This window comes from Pseudoliparis swirei, chromosome 20 (genome assembly GCF_029220125.1).
Source record: "Pseudoliparis swirei isolate HS2019 ecotype Mariana Trench chromosome 20, NWPU_hadal_v1, whole genome shotgun sequence".
NCBI lineage: Eukaryota > Metazoa > Chordata > Actinopteri > Perciformes > Liparidae > Pseudoliparis > Pseudoliparis swirei.
In genome coordinates, this window is record NC_079407.1 from 18,595,535 (window position 1) to 18,614,813 (window position 19,279).

General features: G+C 44.8%; 1 protein-coding gene across 1 annotated transcript; it reads right to left on the reverse strand.

Annotated features, from left to right (window-relative positions):
- Positions 1 to 303: 303 nt before the first annotated feature.
- Positions 304 to 19,270, reverse strand: zbtb16b (zinc finger and BTB domain containing 16b; the record flags this gene model as incomplete). Its single annotated transcript, XM_056441296.1, has 6 exons — positions 304 to 2,849; positions 3,912 to 4,079; positions 5,095 to 5,265; positions 12,738 to 12,824; positions 15,187 to 15,284; positions 18,030 to 19,270. Coding segments are annotated over 6 exons (1,995 nt in total), but the record flags the coding sequence as incomplete, so codon positions are not given.
- Positions 19,271 to 19,279: the final 9 nt, after the last annotated feature.

A 19,279-nucleotide genomic window follows, 5' to 3' on the forward strand; every position in this document is an offset into this window, starting at 1 on the left:
GATGAAGTATTGAAATGGATTCTTAAAACAAGAAATCGATTTTGTTCTAAGACTAATTGATGACAATTTGAATTGTTAAAATTAATACGATGACAATTTGAATTGTTAAAAGTAATACGAAATTATTCCAATCTAATCATTTACAGTTCAATTGCATGAACAGATGATTATAACATCCACTTTTATATCATAAATCTTTCGTAGACAATTCATAGAGCACCTTTGGAACATGCCAGCTTGGCTTGATGAAGGTCTTGGGAACCACACAGGCAGCAAAAACAGTGAGCAAATTAGACAAAAAAATGCATAAAATAGTAAATAGTTTTATTCTTTTTTTTTAAACCATGCCACTGAACACTGACGCATACAGAGTTGTGCCTGAATCCACACTGAGAAAACACTTTCACACACTGTGTTACAAAGCTGTAATGAAGAGGGATGCACACATGGCAAGAGGAACAACCCTGATTGGATACCAGGTCAAGCTTTGATCTGGCCCTGAGGTAGACAGACATCGACAGAATCTAAACAATGCTAATCACATCCTTCTAGGACACATCAAATAAAAAGACATCTGCATTATCACAACATAGAAAGATCAAAGAATAAACCCTTTTCAAATAAAAGTGCTCTGTTTCTTTTGGTCCACCAAGGAAATCCATTTTTAGTGCATGTTCATGTAGAATAGATACAGTGAATGTGTGTTTTCATGGCACTCGGTGTCGTTGGCTACTCGGGTGGGCATTGGTAATGCCCACAGACGGCCAGATTTGCGATACACACTGTTTTCATCCAGAAATCTCAGTCCGTTGTCACTTTGAAGGGAACTATTTGATGCAAGTCTCAAGCAACTGTGATGTAAAAAGTACACACTAGTCACAGAGTATCAGTGACAATCACATTATGTTGCTTCCAGTTGCAATGTTCAGACAAAGTGGATCTACATGGCAGTCTATCTTTAATTAAGTAACAATAAACAAACACCCAGAAACAACAACCAGTAGCACAGACCCATGTACTCAAGCACATCAATGCTCTACTTATAAAAGAGGCACAAGGAAGGCATCTTAATCAAACCAGAGACTTATAAAACACACACATTAAGATGTTTCTCAAATCATACCAAATGTAAACAGATAGCAAATTACTGTAATACAAAAATACAACATGTTTAAATCTATAAGGCCTGTGTTAGGCTCACATTAGGGAATAACATACAAGGACAATTTGTACTTTACAGCTACACTACGACTGACAATAACCTGCTCATAGTGATTCAATGTCAGAATTTTCTTTTCAGGTTTCGTAAAAAAAAAATCTTCTCATGTTCTATTTAATTTTCTCCTCGGAAATTCAGATTCTGTAATCATATAAGACATCTATATATAGTTATTGATAGAAACCTACACATGAAAGAGGCTGTTTTTTTTAAAACTCACTGCTTGTCTGTTGAAATAATGATGTATGTGTATGTTTTAGAAAATTTAAACTAACGATGACTGAAAAAATTGCAGTAGGTTTAAAAGTTCGGAGAGGCAGAGCTCTTTCTCCTCAGCAGCCTACCAAGGTGACAGAGACGGTGTGATGAAAACCAGCACATATTTGGTAACAAATAAAAAACATATAAATAGCACAACCCTTTACATTGCGAGAGAAACTCAAATTGTCAGCAAGCTATCTCGAAAACAAACAAACACCCACTGCAAGAAAGACAATGCAATTAAAGAGATAAAGCGTATGAGGTCAAAAGGTGGCAGCCATTCAAAACAACTTCAAAATAAAATTAGAAGTCACAGGAATTTAGGCGAGATAATGTTGCAAATTTCAGCCAGTCAAGTCTTCATGGAATCATTTTCATCTACTGCACAATCAGAGAAGATGACTCAGGTTGCCTGATGGTTTAGCAATCAATCGATCAATCAATCAATCAACCAATCAATAAAAAAAAAGCTTCTGCTACATATACAGGTCAGCAGTTCATTTCAACCACAGTGAATCCATTGGAGATGCAGTTATCAGCAACACTGTGTGTGTGAGGAGGGAGACGTGGATGTTTATGTGCACGAGGGCTGAAATAATGAGTCGTCAAGACATTTTGAGTTCAAGTCATTTCTCGGGGGGATGAGAATTTGCTGCTTTTCACTGTTTTTATATCACTGTAAACTAATTATCTTCAGACTGGACAGTTGGTCGGACAACATAACAGCAGTTATTTAAAGATGTCACCGTGTCACCAAAATGTGACTACTTTTCTGACATGTATCACTTGGTAGTACAAAATTATCAAACTGATAATGACACTGACGATTAGTTGCAGCCCTAGTGTGTACACACATTTGTATTGGTGCTTGCATGCCTCAGTTGTCAGGTAAAAACCTTGTATCTCCCAGAATGACAACTTACCACAATGTCCTTTTTCAGTTTATCCAAAAAAGAGTCTGAAATATGTTTTTAAACCCACAGAGAGAGAGAGAGAGGGAGAGACATGTAATCTGTCAGCATGAAAAAACAGCAACACTGGAGTTACGAGGTTCCCCCCCCCGCCCCCCCCAACAGTGACGGTGTGTGTGTGTGTGTGTGTGTGTGTGTGGAGCGGGGTAGGGAGGGTCCAAGTCCTGCTCAGATGTAGCAGATGTACAGGTAAGTCTTTTCTATCCTCCAGTCCGCTGGCACATCCTCTGGCTTGTGGCCCTTTATGTGCTTCTGCATGGCGGCCAGGCTCGGGCAGAAGTCCTGGCAGACGGTGCACTGGTACGGAGCCGCTCCGTTGTGAGTGCGCAGGTGCTTGATCATAGCCGAGTAGTCTCTGGAACGTTGGTGACACAACTTGCACTCGAATGGCTTCTCACCTGAAAAATTCAACAATCCAGCATTAACCTTGTCGACCCGGAGCCGGAGGGAATGCCAGGTGAAACGGGACTCCCCTCTATTTCAGCCCACTGTACTTGTTGAGGTATTGTGTGGTGTTTGTGTTAGTGCTCGAGGATTAGACCTATATCGGTTTGCTAATTAGGATTTGGCCAGTCCGAGTCATCCACCGCGAATACGACAGAGGTTTCTCTCTGACCTCAGGAATCAGGTAGCAGTTAGTCAGATCTGCAACCCGGAATAAAATGTCGACCTGTTGCACAGCTTAATGATGTAAATCAGTGGTTCTGCCGTGTTTGCAAACCATCACGATTATCAAAAATGACTCGCAAGAATTTACTTTGTTTGTTCCAAGTGTTGATTGGATTCTCAATGCCTTTTTTTACTCTGAACATAATACATATTTTTTGGAGGACATTTTAGCTTAAAAACGGTATTTAAAAAATGGCATTATTCTATGTTTTTCTAATGGTCAACAGTCCCATGAAAATACCAAAGCCAGAAAGGATTTTGTCTGATGACTCTTCATGTTTTGTGACTTCTCGCCCCTGTTACTGTAATTCAGTCGAAAGACAATCTGTCCCCCGAGAAGACATACATCTTTAAAAACAGGTCGCAAATGTAATGGTTGCAAAAAAAGAAGGCAACATGATTTTATAAAACGACTGGGCTCTGTAGCTCTAAGCAAATGCTACTCAAACAGTAGTACAAGTACATTTTTAGCTGTGTACCGTTCACATTGTGTGAGTATTTACGCTGCAGGAAAGTGATGCAGCATGAAATCAAAATAAGCTTCGGAGGCCGTGTTCATCTTAATGAAGACAAAATAAGCCACAGAAACCATACTTTTAAATAAAATAACATTCATAAATGTTACTGTTGGTTTTGTTGAAAAAAACAAGACGCTGTACCACTCATCTTCTGGTTTCAAAGAGAAAATGTAAATGTAATAACTATACCATATCCCCCCCATTAGTGGAACTAAAATCCCCTTGACGACCTGAACGCCCTGTATGTTTGAGTGTGTTTGTGTCTGAACTCACCCGTATGGACACGGTAGTGTGTTTCTAGCTGGTGCTTGAGGCTGAACCTCTTCCCACAGCCGTTGCACTCATAAGGCTTCTCTCCTGTGTGGATGCGTTTATGGCCCCTCAGCATGCCGTCGTCTCTGAAACAGCTCCCGCAGAATTCGCACTCAAACGGGTGATCGCCTGCAAACACAGTCGCGTCGCGCCACAACACCAACACAACCCTTTACCGCGAGGAGCGTTACAGGCTTCATCCTTCGCCCGACATGCTATGGATGCATATCATGTGGCTGCGTAGGTCAAATAGTCTCAAAGCCCTTTCTGCACATGCATATTAAGCAGGGAAATGATGTGCGTTCAGACGTTGCTAATGTTACGACATGAGGATACTTCTCTCGTCTGCTAATCGCTAATAAAGGTCCTCCAGCCATGTACTGATCCGTACTCTATACTGTAGTTAATCTATTTCTCTCCTAGGCTGAGGGGTTGACTCATCTCCAATGACCTATGTGCCTCATTATCTCAGTGTCCACAGCAACAGCCAAGTCAGAGGATACATTGCTCTCCTCATTACGGGCCGATTCTCCCCGATCCCCGACTCCACTGTGGAGCAGATGACATTTACAAAATGTTTCTTCCAAGCAGAATGCCATACAAACAAGATCGGCTGCCATGGCCAAAACTCCCCTCACTTCTGTCTCTTTACATCAATTATGTATTTCTCCTGTCTAGACATCAAGCCATCCTGACAGCTGGGAGTGTTATTTAAGGTAAAGGAAGAAAGGGGGACATCTTTCAGTCTCCTGCGGCACTGAGACTCGCCCTCGTAGGAACACACAGACAAGTCATTTCCGTTTGCTTTCCCCTCAATACTTATTTGGGTTTCCTCTCTCACGTTGGGTGAACCACACGAGAACTGACAGCCGTGAATCGCAGAAGCCCAAAGGCTGTCGAAGAACCCAAAATATAAACAGGATGAAATTGCCCAAAATATGCACCGGCCATAACGGGACAGCGCTGTCATCAGAGAGGTGAGTCATCTCATGTGAAAAGAAGGGGCGGGAAAGGATGCACGCAAATTGTCCAAAAACCTTGATGCCAGGAACCTAAGGAAATGAACCCATATACACAAATATATACAGCTGTCGTCTCCAATTCAAAAATATGCATGCGTCTGACACCACGCTCCGTCTCTTACCCGTGTGCGAGCGCAAGTGTCTCTTGAGTGTCGTGTGGCTGGGGAAGGGGCGCTCGCAGTGGCTACAGATGTAGCTGTGCATCCCTGCGTGGACCTCCATGTGCTGCTGCAGGGCCTTCTGGGTCTGGAAGCGCTTTGCACACAGCAGACAGAACAACGCCATGTCAGTCCCTGGAGAACGCACAAGACACAGGCACACAGTTATTTCAGTAGCACACACAGATAGGGACTTAAGTGAGGAAACTGGGTCACTTCAACTTTGTGTGAGTCCTCAGCGGGAAAAGCTTCTTTCAAAGAGCAAGGTACCTCTACCTAAACTAACTCCCCTAAAAGCCCGGAGGCACTTTAAACATTCTATTTTTAAACCATGAAAGTCATTGTTTTCTTGAAGAATTTCCCACACAATGCACAGCCATGCCAATCACACAATCAATGGCTCCTTCCTGGTGTGTTAGATGTGTAATTATTCCCTTCATTCCCCATCAGAAGTCAGCTCTCGCTTGTGAAGTCCTCTGTCTCTGTGCTCAAAGAGCGGCTGATAGTAGCTCCGCCCTGAATGATGCCTCCTCTATGCGCTCTGTGCAGAATGTTAAGTGGTGATATCAAGCCATTAAAGGCAGGACTGCAGGAAAAAACACAATCCAGTTTAATCCTGTGTGTGACCTGGCATCTCTTTGGGGCTGCTTTCCTGTTGCACAGAGTGTGGGGAGGAATACAGATGGGGAGTCACTGGCAGGGTAGCTCAAGTCGAAATGGCGATGTGAAGAAGATCCATTGGCTGTCATACAGTCAACACTTGATCTGCGGGCTGTGTACGCCAGCACTCCAATCCATTCTGGCATTCGCGCCGATGCAAATTCATACATGCGGTGAAACTGAGGGACTGGCTAATCGGATGCATTGGACATAATGTGCATGTCCTAGAGAGTGAGGCTATAATGTGAGATGATGAGGTCCTTATTTCTCTGTCTGCTCAGGTTGCAGATCATTTACAATGCTAGCAGGTCCCATTGCTTCTGACTCAGATTCAATCAGACATCTCCAGCGGAGGATCATTAGTAAACAGAGGACTGTGCCAGCACTTCATTGGAATTCAAGTGGGGTTGCTGTGTCGCATTTAAAATGCAGTCTGATGAGGTCCACTAAATCAAATCATTTGTTACTGTTATTGAAGTGCCTCGAGGCAACTGGCAATTAAATTGGAATTAACGCGGGGAAAGGGATACAGCACACTCATACTAAGAGGGAAGAGTGTTAGACACTTGCTTCGGGTTCAATCAAGTTAACAGGCAAGCCTGTTCAAAGTAGAAAGAAAAGGTAACAAATCAAGCAAATTCACATTTCCAAGGATAAATCAGAAACATTCATCGGGTATTGTTTCCTGATCCACGTATGTCAATTTGCCCAAACAAAGTAAGACGCTTCTCCAGAATTCACATTTTTACGGACAAGTATAATTTGGCATCGAGGCACCGATCCTCGTCTTTGGAATTAAGGTGCTTCTTTTGAAGCCGAGTACTGACATTTTCGCCACAAAACGGCAGTAATAGAACTGATCATTCGTAATCATTAACAGAAAGAAGACTGGATGAAAGACATTCCCTGATCCAAACAATCCTGCAGGGAGGCGATCCAGTGGAATGAACTGCACCTGTTCAGAGGCTTTAGCCTGTGGACTTTTGCACAAAGGGCACACAATGAGGTTCAGGCCCTCATTGACCAAGCCCATTAGTCATAGGCTCCTCACGGAAACTCCTACAATCCCTGTCTTTATGTTGTCGCCTAATGACCAAAGTCCTTTCTCACCCCACGGATCACAATATTTTAGTTGAAGACAAAAGACCCTCCATTCTCAACGCCTCTGCGCCCTCTCCACTCCCCTTATTCGCTGACCATACAGGAAATCCTTTCACTGTCCAACCAGCTTCCCTTTCTGTCTGAGTCATAACGAACTAATGCCAGTTCACTAGACACTGTGCAACAGTGGAGCCTGGATAATGATCCATCCAAAAATGGATAAAGGCATTTAAAAGGCACAGGATGCAGTCTTTGCATGACCTGAGATGTGGATCCACTTCAACCCGTTTCTCTTGTGATATGTTCTGCAGCCAGCAGGGGGAGTGCTGTCTGCTCCAATGTGTCCAGGATGCCTTCGCTGCAGGCAGAGCAGAGCCTGCAAACGGCTGAATAACATTAAACACTGTGTAGATATTTCAAAGCTACTTTAATCAAGCGCTCTGCGCTCTCTCTTCATTAAATACCACTTATTGTAAATGTGTGTTTCCATGCAGCCCGCATACTTTGTTCTGTCTACTCTGAAAGTTTAACATTCCAGTTTCTTTGTGGAGGTTAAACCGTTCCTCCTGACACACTCGCAGACTCTCACAGATGTATTCTGATCCTTCTGTCACCAATAATACCCAAACTTGAGTGAGGAAATATGACAAATATTCTGTCGCAAGAATCTCACCCTTGATCTCAGGTTGTCACACGGTGACAAGAGCTCAGCAGCGGTTGTCGGTTTGATTTTGCACAACCGACGCCGAAAATAAAAATAACAAATAGTATCTTGAAGTGTAAACAAAAGCCTTTCGGAGGCGCAGGAAGTGTTTGGATGCGTTAGTGGTGGCATTTCGCCTTGCTGCTGCGTTCACTTTTCAAAGAAAAAGGATTTGCAGTTGTAGAGTTTTCCAGTAAGCTTTGGTAATAAGTGCAGAGGAGCTTCTTTATGAGAGAATAAGCCCTAAAGTTGGCTGTCATTGCCCCCTGCTTTCTCACCCTTATCTAAACAATGGGCTCGGGATTTGGGTTTTAAGGCAAAAGATGACCCCTGACCTTTGGCCCTCAATGGGGTAAATACCATGTAATCAATGGTATTCCTCAAAGGCTGGAGAGTTGACTGAGCATTGTGTTTACTGGGAGGGAGCCTTACCAGTGGGAATAATGATTGCTTTCAAGCAAATCTGCTGCGAGGCCGAGAATAGAAACATTTACTGAGTGCATTATTTTACAGAGCTGCTTGTCTGATGGACAATTAGGTTAGTAATTCAGGACAGTGTGAGGTTGCTATGCTATTTCTGCACATCCCCACAAAAACCATGTGTATCCTCATGTGACTTAACATAGTCTGTCTTCATACATCTGCCACTTATTCTGTTCAACCGAGGTGGGAGCCGGCCACGCTCTCACGCTGCCGAAGAAACAAAACCGTGTGTCTAGGCAACCAGATAGGATCATGGTCCTTGTCGGGGTGAAGTGTTCAAGCTAATCCCTTCATTCACAAATAAGCGCAGCCTGTTTCCTTTCAAGCGGCAAACAAAAGTTTTCCCACCCTGAGAATCTGGGAGTAAACCCACTGCAAATTGAACATTGTTCAATTTCAGTGACGATCGCAGATCTGTATAATTTCTACTGTGTTAATCTAAACTCCGATGTCCCGAGCCCGCCATTTAAACTGATTGATTTGTGAATAATTTGTCTTTTGCATTTGCTGACATATAGAGGGAACAAAACATTGAGTTTGAACTGCAGAATTAGATCTATTGAGGATATTTTTTCCCGGTAATTTGTGCCATCAAAAGAGCGAGGAATTCCCCACGGATTTCTCCAAGTAACACATCACATCATGGCTGATCATGTCTATCCACTATGTCCTATGGCCCTGCTCAGTGCTCACGCAGTGACCTCGCTGCTTTCTGGCAAATGCATATCACCCAGTTAAACATACACAGTTATGCAGGCTACACGTTGTCGACCTAACATGGCACTCTATGTGTTCATGCAGACGGCTCCCTGCAGTTGTGGCAGCTCAAGCAGCACATTTACAAACACGACAGTACCTTAAACAACCCCGAGCGCTCATCAGCAGACTGCTAATCTACCCAAGTGAGGAACAACCGACTTCATAATTAATGCAACACGAGATACGTTCCTCGTGTTTAACCAACACTCCATGGTTCGTTTCATTGAGTTCACACACGTTTGCCTCGACCCCTACACCGTTTACAATATTTCCGATTTACTTCATTTCACTCGACGGCAAACGGCGAGGCACCCCCGGGTCTTTGTGTACCAGGACGGTGAGTTCAAATAAATACTGGGGGGCGCAATGGCCAAACAGAGCACAGTTCGAATCAGTTGACAGCTTGTAAGAATTACAACCGGGTGTTAACAGGAGGGTGCAGTATGATGACGGACACACAATTAGGAGAGCTAAAAGGTCTAGATTATAAAGCCGGGGCTGTATCTGAATGAGCTACAAGGCTGTTTAATTAGGACTCGGACAGAAGGTAATATTATTCACTTCATGAAGTAGCCTGTCTGGAAACAGTGCAGCTGCTGTGAGTACACAAAGGCAGCACTCTTACGGCCTTTGCCTTAAAGGCAAGGTGGCGAAAAATGGTCAGCCAGAATGAGTCGAAGCACACTGCATACAGTTCATTTGTGTGCCTGCTGGAGATAAGATACAGTCTTGGGTTGTCCAAAATTGAAAACTTGGTGCCCCAGAGCCCTTGACTTGCTCTGATGAAACAAACCCCTTTGTTGTGAGAGCAATTCGGAGACAGATCCATTCTTTTATTTTGGGCACCGATAAGTAGGTCAGAGGAGACTATGACAGTGCTGTGGCGAGGAGTAAATAGCAGCACATGATGTTGTTTTCCTCTCAGTCCTGGCATCCAACACCAGCAGCACTCCTCCTGCCCTCAGGAAGTCCTCACATGCCCCCTACCCCCTTTCCTTCCCACAGTCCAATCCGCCCCCAAATCCTCCACCCCCTCTTTGATCTCCAACTTCAGTAACCCACGGCGATTCACCTCTGACATTAAAATAGCTAAAGAGACTTTCGCCGTTGCCGGCCGGTGTTGCCAAACTGCTTCGGAGTGAGATCTCCCAACAGTAGCTCAATGTCCCTTTCCAGAGGAGGTGGACTGCAGTTGTGCAGCTGCTGAGGTCTGACAAGGGTTAATCTGCTAAGAGGAAACTCATGTGGCTCACCGGTTACGCCACATGGCAAATTAAAGCCGAGGCGGCACAATTGGCAATGAGAGTTCCCGGGCCAAATCCTCAACACAGCTGATTTAATTACCTGTAACTCATGTTGGTGTAGGCTGTGAGGGCTACAATGCGAGTTAGTAATGCGTCACAGCCGAGCGAGACGAGAACACGTCAAAATGAGAGAGTAATGCCCTCCTGTACCCTGCTCGGGATACACTGCCAAGCTGAAACCGAGCTCTGGATGTTTACAACTTGGGGAGGTGAGGGTAGAATCTTCTCTGCGTCGTTAACACCCCTCCATGTCCACAGACATTAAGTATTCATACCGTGTGTGCCACCTGGAGTTACAGTTACATGCCAATGCTCCTGCGAGGGTTATCGCCTTTCTCTGACAGAAGCAGAAAAGGTGTGGATTCAGACACTGTCGGGCATTTGTATCGTCTGACAACAATGCAACGCACTTTTCAAAGTCGGAGAGTCAAACAGGTGTCGCTAAGTCTTTCTTACGTTACTCTTGAATAATATTACCCCATTAGCTTCATGTCCCACTTCCCTTCAAGGCATCCTAGTTCAGGCTTTATCATATCAATGACAATAAACCTGTAATAAGTAAACCAGTTATCAATGCTTTGACTGATCGTGTTGTTTGGTGTTTATCATTATTGTGTGGAAAACAATGGGTCATAGGGTTGTTTGTCCTCCCCTAAAGGGATGCAACTAACCATTATTTTCATTATTAATGAATATGTTGATCATTTATACGTTGGAAAATAGTTTCAAGTGTCCAGAGTCAGAGTAACGTCTTTGCATTCAAAGATCTTCATTTAATTTGCAAATATTGGCATTAGAGAGGCTGAGAACCGTACATGTGTGGGTACTTTGCTTGAAAGAAATACTTAATCAATTATCAAAATAGGTCAATCAACTTATTCATTATTCAACTAATATTTACAGCTTTATTGTAAGTCACTAAATGTTTGATCTTTTTCTAGAACATGTCGAGGGTTAAACTATTCAGAGGAAGTGTCCTCCCTCACCGTTTAACCCTTGTGTTGCCTTCGGGTCATTTTGACCCGAATCAATATTACACCCTCCCCCCGCCTTTGGGTCATTTTGACCCGATTCAATGTTTCACCCTCCTGTTACCTTTATATTTACTAACATATTTTACCCTTTGGGTTCAATTTGACGCCAGCAATTAAAACCTCCAGAAAATTATTAGAATTAATATTGTTTTCCAAGTTTAAGTGTGAGGCACTTTATGTTTGTTTGTTGACTACCGAAAGAACACCGACATTAAACATTGAATGGGGTCAAATTAATCCTAAAGCGGGGGGAGGGTGTAATATTGATTCGGGTCAAAATGACCCTAAGGCAACACAAGGGTTAAAGAGCTAGAAATGTAAGCAACCAATCATGGCGACTTCAAAATGTCTTCATATAGTTTATTGTTTATTACAGATACACTGCTGTAAATGGTTTCATGGTTGCTTGTGTGGTAAGATTTAGCAATGTTATCGTTATGTTTTGCACCTCAGGTTTAAATCTGTGTGTTATGTTTGACGTGGACTTTACAGATTATTTTGTAGTTGATGAAGAAAATATTATGAATAATAATGTGGCTTGATGATATAATACAAATACTATTTGACAGCCAATTGTTTTATTTTTCCTGATTATCTCAGAGATTATAGACATACTTTTCTTATTTTACATTTGGCCTCAGCTCATTGTTTTCCTCTTCCTCTCCCTAGAAAGCAATATGTTGCAGCCTGCTTGCTACTAATAACACAGAAGTCTGTTAATGCGGGTTATAAGAATGGATTTAAAATATGAAAACTACTTCAGCTCCTCATGCATGTTGTTACAAACTCTAAATATCTCCATCCAGGTTTGGCCAACAAAAAAACACAACTATTAAGAAATGATTAATACCGATTGCCAACTGTTAATGCCAGCAAAAAGTTGGAGCACAAACATGTTATGTACATGAAGATTATCGATAAACAGAAGGTGGTGTTGAGTGTGAGTGTCAGGTAAAAAGGTGAGGACAGTGTGTCTGTGAAACTGTGGTGCACTGTAACGCTGGCGCTGTAAAACGGCTCTGGAAGAGTGGCATGTCGTGGTTTTGGATGCCAAGAGATATTAGTGGGTGAGATGTGAGAGGACCTCCCACCTTCATGTTGATACATTATGGAGCATCATGACAGGAACAGTTTAACCCAGCTAGCATGACACGCACGTTTAGACCCACAATGATTCCCGTAGTCATGGAGTACTCAAAAGTTCATTGGCATGATCGTGTGTTACTTACGAGACCTTTTATTTGTCATTTTAATTTGACACTATTTATAATCTCTTCAACTGCTGGTCAGACTGACAATCTAATCTATTTGATTCCACTGTTAAATCGATATTTATATTTGTATGTGAAATGCAGATATATAGATAAATATGATTCCTTAATTATTACTGTTAATTAGTTAAACGTGTGTGTGATTTTATATATTTGATCCAAACTCTTGTTGTTCCGTACCTATGAATCACCACTTGTATCTCATATTTGTTTAGTCATTCAAATGGAGAGTAGCTTTTAGACATTGTAGACTTTGTGTGTGTGTGTGTGTGTGTGTGTGTGTGAGAATTACCTGTGTGTGTTTGCCTGTGGGCTTCCAGAGCATCTTCTGAGGAGAATGTCGCTCCACACTGATCACACACCAGCGCCTCTGCAGGAGCTGTAGAAAGAATCAAATTCATAATAAAGTATCCTGATGAGACAGTAAACACAAACAAGTGTGCTTGTAATTGTGGAGTAAGTCAGTTAATTTAGCATTTAAAGGGAACAGTGGGGAAAGGCGACACGGTGGGAACAAAGGCACCCTATTTCCAAAGTCACCGAAGAGCCTCGCTTGTCACACACTTGTGCTTTTCAGGTGTTAACATAAGGAAGCAACCGCGCCGAGTACAATGGAGCAGAGGGAAGCGCCATAAAAACACAACTCAGAACAAACAAAAGCACCAGACAGGGTGCAACGGCCCTTCTTCTTGACTAAAAAGAGCCAAGCTGGAGAGTTTTATTTACCGTGCCCTGTTATCAGTCTCTGAACAGTGAGCAGACTGTCTGCCTGAGAGGCCACAGAAGGACTGGGTGTTCTCTCTCTACAGCAGACGTTTCCCGCCTGCGGCACATCTCTTTATATAAAAATAAATAAAAAAACACTTCAGAGTCAACACCCCAAATCCCATCGCATGCACTGTAACTACAGTTCCCAGTTCACCTTTGGAATGCCCTTGTCTATTCGGATGAAGACATAAAAGAGACAAGTATTCATACAGCTTGCAGAGATGTTCAACCCTTGTTCTGCACTCACCTCACACCTGCACAGACACACACATAAGACCGATATGCATGCGCACACACACACACACACTCGCGTACGCATTCCCTCTCTCTCACACACACATGTGCGCACACACACAGCTGTTTGGATGTGGGTTGGCTCTCACAGAGATGTAAATCGGTTGCAGATCCATACTGGCCCAGGGCTCATTCACTGATCTATTTTCTGCTCAGCTAGCTTTAAATGAAGTTAAAATGAGTCATTAAAACACCCACAAGCTTTGGGAACTCTGAGCGCTACAGCCTAAATGTGGTCCTCTTTCAACTCTCACGATGCCTCTATGCACAGACACTGTGCCACTGTGCCCAGTGCTCCGCACAAATAACAAAGCTAAAAAAGCCCAGATCTGTTCATCTCTTAAAAACAACAATTACAAAATGTAAAAAAATTGGTTAATGTTTTGGAACGGTGCGTTTTGTTACACCGTGCAAAAAAAAAAAAAAAAAAACTTGGTAGAAAGTCATCCTGTATAGGAGCAATACTAGAACAGTGTAGATGCTGATGTTGTGCGACGCTGTCCAGTGTGGTGTGTTGTGTGAGATTGTGTGATAAGGGAAGAAGAGAACATAGTGCATTGTCTTGTGCAGTCAAAGGCACGGAGTGTGCTCTCATCCATAAACCATCAAACTGTCTCCAGACGCGGCTGCAATCGTCCTCCATCAAAACACTTTGTCTGGCATACCAAAATAAGAGCCAGCATCGAGCTGAATACCAAATCAGCCCATTAGAGCGGTGGAGCACTCGCTCCTTAGCAACCAGCGGGATCTAAGGCTGCTATACCGAAATACACGGCGACAAAGAAATGAGATTCACGTCTCTCTTTTTTTTCGTAGTATTGACACATCGGGATGCGGAGAGTTTATACAAAAATACAAATTAGGTTTAAAGGTGCATGCTGTTGTGGATGTCACTGCGAATTGAAAATCAAAGCATGTTGTCGAAGATCCACGAATGATGCAAGACAATATGCGTGCATAGGGTTATGCAGAGGGTATCAAAGGACAACTCAGGTGAACTTTAAAGAGGCAGATCCGCTCTCATCTGTCAGCAATATGTCATGTCGGAGAGGACAGGGACCTCGCCTTGTCTATACACATATTCCAACCGAGGTTTCTGTTTTAGTTTCATTTTTAGTCCCTGATCCCCCCCCCCCTCACTGATTCCCCCCCCCCCTACCCCCACCCCTCTGCTCCTCTTTCTCTATTTTGGATAAAGTAGCTGGGAGAGCAGTCAGGTCTGATTAAGTCTGCATTTGGGTACAGTGTGTTCCTGGACACACATCTGCGAGCGAGCCATCACACACGCTTCGGAACACTGGCAGAACACCCAGGCCTGCCGGCAGCTGATGATGTCATCACTCAGAAGGGGCAGAGCTGGCGAGCTGCCAGAGTCTCCGAAAAAAACACAGAAACGATTCAAACGGAGGGAGAGAGACGAAGAGAGCGACGGAGAGGAGAGGGGAGGGGAGGGGACAGGTACGGAGACCTGAGAATGGAAAAGGAGGCATGATCCAAGTAATCAGAGCAGCACTAACTGGCAGAAGGAGGAGGGAAGGGGAGGAGGAGGAGGAGAGAAAGAGAGAGGGTCGGGGGGGGGGGGGGGGTAGTATGAACAGGTGCATTTGAAAGGCCGCACGATCAAGAAGCTTCATGGGCACCGAATACACTGAGAGGAGAGAGTCAGAGTCACTAAGTACCTGTGTGAGACAGCATGTGCATCCTTAGCCGCATGCTGTCCTGGAAGTGTTTGCCACAGTATTCACAGCCGTGGCCTTTCTCCTCGTTATGCAGCCTCCTGTGGAAAGACCGACACAGATGCGAAGCGTGTTAACAGCGACGAGAACAGAGCGAGTGCACACTTGTGACAATAAAAGTTTCTCGGGTTCTGCGCCTTTTACAACAACAACAAAAATCCAAAAAGGTCTTCCAGACCCAGAAGCGTCATTGTCCTCGTAACAAGAGGAGCATGTTTTAATTCCGTCAAGAATCCCTCGCTGAATGCAACATCATTAGTGTAAGAGGCCCTTGGAGTTGTGAATCACAACGCATGAATGCTAAAAGAACACAGACAATAGGATATCTGGCTAATTTCAGAGTGCAGACATACGCGTGCCTCCACCTGCCAGCACTGCAAGACACTGGGCATGCACACAAGAACACACACACACACACACACACATCAATTGCATGCACGCAAACTCACACTCAAGCATATAGCATGCACACGCTTACACTTGTCATGAATAGGAGAAAAGAGGATGATTCGCTGAAGCTGTGCCGGCAGCAGCAGCGATCGTATCATATCACACACATCCGAGCATCTGTACTGTTATCCTGGTATCACCCTGCTACGAACCGCCTCAACGACTCCACTATTAAATACACTCTGCGGGTCTCGAGATATAACTTAGCATGCTTGAAATCTACATTAACATATTTGGGGTAAATTATATTTTTGGAGCTAAATATCCCAATTTAAGCGACACCCGACAGGTTTTTGGCGTTTCACTGTAATATTAAAGATCTCACTGAAAGATGATAGTTTACTTGAGCATTCACGTAAGACTAACCCAGCAGTCGGAGGTGTCAAACATGTACCCGTGATGGAGATGGATTTCATTTTTTTTTTTTTCTCTCCACAGTTGATTATTTAGAGAGAATAAATAGGAAGCTGTTAGTGTCGGGGTTTAAGAGGCTGACCGCGTAACCACGGCTTCTCTGTTCGGGTCCAGCTCGACAGCTTTATTGCATTTCATTGCCCATCTCTCTAACCTTATTGTCTGTCTCCAGTCCACTATAACTGAAACATATAGACCACCAAAAATATATTTTTTTAAACAATGGTATTATTTCAAACCCTAAAAATTATGTTAATTATTAGTAAAATACTGTTTAGTCAGATATGCTAAATATTCTTAGAACTTTACAGAATAACCTAACAAATCACCTTTTCTTTGTTTTAGTTTCTTTATTTTGTCTTCAGCAAACATTGATAACCAAATCTGTCAAATATTTGTAGTTTGTCCACACTCAAACTGTGGAGAACCTTCTTTAACAACAAAAGCACACAATGTCAATGTGCAGACCAGGTGTTTGCTTCGTGACCTGGTTACAGACCCACACGAATACTTCATTACATCCTTAGGCAGTGCAACCAATGCAACTCCTTCTACCTGCGGACATCCGGCTGTCTCCATGAGTAAGCAACGCGTATCACTAAATATCCCACAGGATGCTCTGTTTCACCGGGCGGTTTCAACACAACTCTGGAGTGGCACGAGAATGAAATGTCAGCCAGGGGCGCGCACAGGGAAAGGTTGTGATCCTAATCATGAGCTAACTGCGAAATTAGGACTTTCGGCTCACACGTTTCCTCATTTCTAATGAGCCAAACACTGCCGAGCACACACAATTACAAACCTCTGCAATCACGTTAATGAGAGTTGTCGCTGAGCAAGTGGGTAACTTTTTTCGTCCAATGACAAAATCTGAAGTGACCAGCTTGTGAACAAAGGAAAAAAAGAACAAAAAACAACAGAGCAGGTCGTGAAGCAGAAGTTATCCATCATGGAGCTGAAGCGTCCAGCCTGGTGGCCGCTGAGCGGCTCCTCTCTCCTGATGCAAAGGAATGCATATCAAATAGCCTGGAAAGGAGCCTGTTGTGTGGGCCACGCTTCTGCACAAATAATCAAACTGAATTTAGGAAATAAGGCTTTGTAAAGACACCACGGCCTCGTTCTATCAAATCCCTGACAGAGACCCGATTTAAAAACTTCCCGAGACGTCTCACTGTTAAGTCATGAGAGCAGGTGTCCCTGAGAATAAATTAACATATTTGCTGTTGCCCCTTCCAGCTTTTAACTCGCATGGTATTTTAAAATGCTGGAGGGGGGGCAGGGGGGGGGGGGAATAAATCCTGCAGACCAAGAAACGGTTCAGTTCAAGGGACACGCGTCCAATGCTCTTCCCAACAGATAAGATTAAGATATATACTTTATTAATCCCCAAGGGGAAATTAGTTCTCTGCATTTAACCCATCCTTAGTTATTAAGGAGCAGTGGGCTGCAGTGATGCGCCCGGGAAGCAACTGGGGGTTCAGTGCCTTGCTCAAGGACACTTCGACTTGCAACTAATGGGGAGAGCGGGGATCGAACCGACAACCTTGGGGTTGCAGGACGACCCCCTAACCCCACTGAGCTACAGCCGCCTCCAATAAGCATAATCGGCTCGCATTCATGATCCCGCACAAGCACACGTGCACCTGCACATTCCTGCACATTACACGCGACACACCTTACGTCTCTGAAAATGTTGAGCGGTGGTTGTAAAAGCGCCGTGAAAAATGCCACGGAAAAACTATCCCTTCTTTTTTTTCTCGCGCTTTTCACAAGTGATTCACATATTTTAGGCACCGAGTGGATACACATTTTCATTTTGTACCATTTCCCAATTACTTAAGATGCAACAATGGATTCAAAATACATTGCCGTGCTGCAGGAAAAGTGTAAACAAAAGGTGGTGTTGATGGATGCTTTGTTACCTGTGCTGCTCCATGGCCTGCCTGCTGTGCAGCTGGAGCCCGCACTCGCCACAACACTGCTGGCTTTGCGCCTGGCCCTCGTGCCTCATCCCTGCTGCGAACTGGCCCAGCCTGCTGAGGAGCTCCCTGTGCAGCAAGCCCTGGTGCAAAAGGCCGCTGTAGGCCCTCGGGTCCAGTGGCACGCCCACGGACGGGGCCACGGACGCCGGGAGCATCCCCTCCCCTGTGTGGTTGGAGGGCACAGAGTACAGGGAGGGCAGATGTTTCTCGGAGATCCCGGGGAAACAGTCGAGGGAGTTCCCTCCCACTTGTCCTCCGTCTTCTGGGCCGATGTGCAGCTCCCGAGCGCTGGTGATCACGCTGCCTCTCATGGGCGTCCCCGGGCCCTCGTCTCTGGGCTGGTCTGACACGCAGCTTCCCTCTCCAGTGCTGGAGGCCCTGCCCTCGCAGCCGTTGGCGTCATCCACCAGCATGCTCTCCGATTTTATACTTCTGCCGGGATCCAGGGCGGAGGCTTGGGATAACTCTGAACTGCGACGCGGAGGCTGCTGAGAGCTCCCCATGTCTACTTCCGGGTCCAGCTTGGGGTTCGATTCGAGAGTCGTCTTGGGCTCTGGGCCAGGAGAGCTCCCCTCCGTCATGTGGCAGAGCGACAGGTGGTCTAGAGCGGTGGGAGTGATGCGGTTGGGTCCATCCTGTATGGAATGCTTCTTGGACATCAACATGTGCCTCCAGTGCCTGGCCCTGCTGTGGTCACTGTGGTCTCCGGAGCTGTGGGTCTTCGCCGCCACCTCCTCGCTCTCTTCCGCCTGGATGGTCTCCAGCACCTTCAGGCACTGCTCCTCCAGGTACTCTATCTCCAGGATCTCAGCGGCGTACAGCAGGTCGTCCAGGTCTTCGGCTGTGGCCTGGAGCGAGGCGGTGTAGGCGTACTCCAGGATCTGCTGGAAGGTCTTGGGGGACAGGAAGTCCAGGGCGTAGCGCAGGCTGCTGCGATGGAACAAGATCTCGAACATTTTGCTGGTGCAGGCCAGGACGGTGCGGTGCGCCGGGAACTCCTGGCCGTCAACCGTGATGATGACATCACACAAGGTGCCGGTCAGACGCATCTGATTGGCACGCTGCAGAAGCGTGCTGGGGTGAGTGGGATTGTGGAGCTGGAGCACACCCATATTTGTCAGACCCGTATCCGCTCGGACCTTCGCTAAGCCCACGCATGAGGTATGGCTGCCCTGCCTTCTTCACTTGCC